This window comes from Austrofundulus limnaeus, unplaced genomic scaffold, assembly GCF_001266775.1.
Source record: "Austrofundulus limnaeus strain Quisiro unplaced genomic scaffold, Austrofundulus_limnaeus-1.0 Scaffold6, whole genome shotgun sequence".
Taxonomy (NCBI): domain Eukaryota; kingdom Metazoa; phylum Chordata; class Actinopteri; order Cyprinodontiformes; family Rivulidae; genus Austrofundulus; species Austrofundulus limnaeus.
In genome coordinates, this window is record NW_013952408.1 from 177319 (window position 1) to 182185 (window position 4867).

General features: G+C 38.1%; 1 protein-coding gene across 3 annotated transcripts in view; it reads right to left on the minus strand.

The window, feature by feature from the left end:
• The window catches only part of b4galt2 (UDP-Gal:betaGlcNAc beta 1,4- galactosyltransferase, polypeptide 2), a 155376-nt gene that overhangs the window by 72744 nt on the left and 77765 nt on the right, over window positions 1-4867 (minus strand). For all 3 annotated transcript variants that reach the window (XM_014029023.1, XM_014029007.1, XM_014029014.1), the window contains 2 exons: window positions 4215-4333; window positions 2121-2237 (listed from right to left, as the gene is read on the minus strand). In XM_014029023.1, the coding sequence (XP_013884477.1) occupies window positions 2121-2237; window positions 4215-4333 (236 nt within the window). The remainder of the gene's footprint in view (window positions 1-2120; window positions 2238-4214; window positions 4334-4867) is intronic.

The following is a 4867-nucleotide window of genomic DNA, read 5'->3' on the forward strand; positions in this document are numbered from 1 at the left end:
TATATATATATTTCAGAATATATAACATTTTATTTTATTTTTACTGGGTAAAAGATTAATAATTCAAAGAGTAAAGTAATCTACTGTAAGGATGTTATGGAAATGAAAGCACTGATAAGTTTTAATGCCAGGTGTTCCTCTGTGATGTGAAGGTTAATTACAAACACACGTCTGTGAGGTTTAACTTGTGTGTGATATTTGGTCAGATAGGAACATCCTTCAAAAACAGAAGCATGAGATTAACCTCCTAACCCAGATCATTTACAATGATTGCGTATCTTAACACGTTCAGCTCTATTTCAAAACTAAATAAAAGGCCTTTCCACTTCAAACAGCGTGGACTCTGACCTCCGAGTCACAGAGTGGACTAAATGTTGATGGTTTCACAGATAATTGCACCCAGGCAGTGAGTTAGACGTTCGTTTGAAGTGGAGCTGAAGATGCTGGGGAGGTTCATATTAGCCACTCCGCAAAGTGAAATTTCATCAGTTTAATGGGCAGATCTGGAGCAGGAGAGTAGCGGATCACGTGTTCAGGACGGAGTCTTCCTTTCAGCAGCACTGGAGCTTTAGCTGAACTGCAAAGCTGCCCTAAAGCAAGGCATTAAATCACTCACTTCAAGGCTGAGGCTTTAAAAAAAACAACAACCTTCTATTAGGGTTTGATTGCTTCCAAACCTCCTTCCCTAGCTGTGATTGTAAAACAAGTTTCGCCTTGAAATCGCCTGGTATTTTTCCACCGTTTAATACGGTTGTTGATGTTTGACATTTTGGAGGACATTAGGGAGCCGCGGCGTTTCATCTCGAAACTATAAACGATGTCAATTTAATTACAACAGGTCCCGCTGAGAGACAAACTGAAGGGAATAGTCCAACAGTTCTGACACTTGATGACATCTTCAGGTTCGACGTGAGACAGAATTACAGAGACAGAGATGGGATATGTGTGTGTGTGTGTGTGTGTGTGTGTGTGCGTGTGCGTGTGCGTGTGCGTGTGCGTGTGCGTGTGCGTGTGCGTGTGCGTGTGCGTGTGTGTGTGTGTGTGTGTGTGTGTGTTGAAAAAGAGCCAGAGCAGGAACACAGCCCACATGAAGAGCAGTGAGCAACAGGGCAGGCAGAACCAAAGGTCCTTTCCACAGGGGGAGTGATTAAGACGTTACACAAAGCACACAGGGGAGGTAAAGGCCAGGACGAAGACCTCATTACCCATAATGTAGAAGAAGAGGAATTCTCGCCTAACGTACCGTGGAAAACTCACATACAGTGTCATAACGTTATTTAAAATCCCTGAACTGAGCTGAGGGTTGTGGAAAAAAATGAGCAGAATTAGTCTGAATATGAGGTCTTATTTTACTTTAGAAAATTAAAATAAAAAAAGGGAATAAAGGGCAGCATTTAGGAGTTTAAACACCCATTTTTTCAGAAGTTTTTCAACTACAGGATGTCAATGATGAAAAATGCCTGATGCTGGTTGCAATCCACTAATTATTTCCTCACAACACTTAAGACGAGTTGACAGATCTAGTTCTTAACCAGATCTTGTTATATATTTTTAACTTAGAGAAGGATGATACCTTCTTTTTTTTGCCGTGTTGACTCACCACCTGCTCCTCTGCTTGTGTTCATTCGTCTGTTTTTCTCTTTATATTCAAATCATTTCGGATTCCGTGGAGCCCCTGGCATTCCACTCATCATTTTACAGTTTAACACTCCAAGTCTATAAGGTGGTGATAATATCTTATAGTTTGTCAAATGAATGCTGAAAACAGAAAAACAGAGGGATTCCTCTCTTGGAGTTTGACATTATTTGTGTGGCGCTGAACTGAACAAATAAAAGTGCGGTGTCTCTTTAAAACAAGATTCCAGGATGCTTGTGGTAATATTTGTAGGCTTTCACACATTTCAAGGATGAATTCAGCCAAAAAAACCTGGCGAAACCTTGCAGACTGGGCACAGATCCGACCAAATAAATCATTATTGATCATTTACTCGTCTTTTTTTCATAACAAAACAAGGAGCATAGAATCATTTTCATGATTACTGCTTAAAAGATCAAATCTGTTACACACAGACTGGCCTTGTTCTGGTCTTTGGGCGAGCGTTCAGGCTCAGCCAGCCTACCTGGTTGATGATGTAGATGCCGTAGTCGATCTTCTGCCGTCTGAGAATAGGGTGGAGGTAGTGGAGCCAGTACTTCAGGTGATTTTCTCTGTGGCGGAACGGGATGATGATGGCAACCTAAACAACAAAGACAGTTTCACCTTTTTTTTTTTTTTGCCTGTTTGTTTATCTGTAATCTTCTGTAGACAACAGTTGCTAATAATATCTTGTCAACTGATAGATTCCATGTCAGTAAAGATGGCAGAGTGTTTGAGAAAGTAACGTTTCTTAAACTTTAAATGTCAAATGAACAACTCAGATTTTTTGTTCTCTCAGTCCTCGGCTGATTTTGCAAAACAAGCTACAGACTTATGTGTGTGCGCCTGTGGGGGGGGCTTCTCTATAGGGGAGTTCTGTTGCAATAAAGGAGTGATTTTTCTGCAGAAGTGTACAAGTAAGCAAGAGTCAGAAAAGCATCTATAAAAACATCTGAATGCAATTGTATTTTTCTTTCTCCTTTCCCAGCAGAACACTGTGCTGTACGTTACTGAACTGTATTATTCTTTTTAACTGTCAGCGGTCATTATGTTATGGCTTATTGGTGAATATGTATACATGGAGGCAACAACAGCATGTGGTGAATCATTGATCAAATGAAAAAAAAATGTTTCCTCAGTTTTCTGAAAGCAAATAAGGCAGATGGTGGTGGTAGAAGTCTTAAAAAAATAATAAAATCGTAAAAATACTACTTTGCACAAGTAAAACAGTCACTACTGAACACAAGTGCAAGTATTTGGACACAAGATTCAGCTTTCATGATTTCAGCCATGTCATCTGATCTGGTGTCTGGCAGCACGCTGATGGTGTTTTAAAGTTTTAAATTCCAGATGCACCAGAATGCACGTCAATCTCCCACCAGAGCACAGTGTGTTTCTCCAATCAAAGTTGGTACAAAAAGTTCCTACCCTGCACCGTGTTGTCCTCTGACATTTATGTGACAGATGACACATGAGGACAGAGTGTGAGAATCGTGTTGTTTAGGCAGATCAAACGCTTAGTTCAAGTAGAAAACATAAACAAGCAACAACACTTTTATTAAAGCCATAAATCATCAACCTGTAGCTGATTTGAAGATTTTAAAAAAGGTAAAACAAAGCTTATCCTGTGAGAAACAAAGGTGTAGCTGTTTGGGTTAATCGTTGAAAATATCAATGCGCAATTTCATGTGATGTCTTGAGATGTGACACTCAGAGTATATTGTTAATGAGTCTCAGCTACTACCACATCAAATGTTAGCTTAATATCCACAAAACTGACTCTTTAGTAATCTGTTAGTGCTCAGAACGTGTGGACGATATATCTCAGCTGCAAACACCAGATCATATGTCAACAACCATAAAATTGAAAGTAAGTAGTTATCGTTGTGTTTTTACAGTCAGATTAATATGGTATACTAATAGTTAAATTTAGGTTGTTTTTTTTTCTGATACAAGAACATAAACATGCAAACATCCATAAACATAGGGACGTAACAATAGTTGAGGATCAAATAATAATTGATTCTAACTGCTTAAAATGTGAATCAATTCATACAACTGAATGAATAAATTCCATTGTTATTGTGTAACGGTAAGTTATGTCTTTAAGACAAATTCAGTTTGATACTTGATAACCTACTGTTACTAAGACACCAGAGAGTTACCATTTGATACAAGGACAAAAAAGCTGATGTCACAATAAAGAAACATATTTGTTTATAAAATGGCTACAATCCATTTTGTTGAAGAAAAAAAAACATGAAAATATTGTAATCGCGAACTTAAAATTGAATCGGGGCTTGTGTGATTTGCTACATGTAATAAACATTATTGCATTTTAGCAACAACAGTATTCTTTGCAAAGTGACAGCAGGCCTTGGCTTCAACCCATCATGACCCCTAACAGGACAAATAGAGCAGAAAAATGAATAAACTCAGCTTTGACCAAGTTTGACCTTTCGCCAAGGCATTAATTGTTATTATACATGATTTATCATGTTTTATATGTGTGCACTGACAGAGACGATCTTCAGTAAGTGAGAGTTTGTGTAAAATAAACAGAGATGCATTCACAGACCTTCCATCTTGGCCGGCAGTCTGGCGGGGTGTATCGGCCTCCCTCTGTGACGTTTGGGTTTTCTTTCTGCACTCGCTCCATCGTCATCTGGGAACTGAACTCAATCAGCAAACGCCCCACTAAGAAAAAAGACAGAAACAACAAAGCAAATGTGTACAAGAAATCACGGTTTGCAAGGAAACTCTTTGCATAATGCAGCATTTAATACGATGCATAGGCTTTGGAAAACATATAATGTTAACAAAAGACTTTGAAGTCAGTCAGTCAGTATAAATACAACAAAAAAATCTAATTACCCTTCTCAAACATAAAGCCACAGAGTATATTTTATGTCAACAAATCAATTTGAGTTTTGAAATATCAAATCCTTTCTATATGTGTGTGTGTTTGAAAATAATTTGAACAAAGGGTTTGAACCTGCACAATAAATATATTTTTTCTTGGAGAGCCGGTATGATTAAAATGTGGAAGAGAGCATCGCAGCTCCAATCAGATCCCTGAAACCATGACCCTCATGTTTACAAATCAGACTCTGAGCACTCAAAATGTCATCCATTATTCCACGCTTTATTTATTTTTCTTTTTCTTTCTTCCTTATCAGACCAAAAACAACAAAGAAACTCATTTAGAATATTTTAACTTAACAAATATAT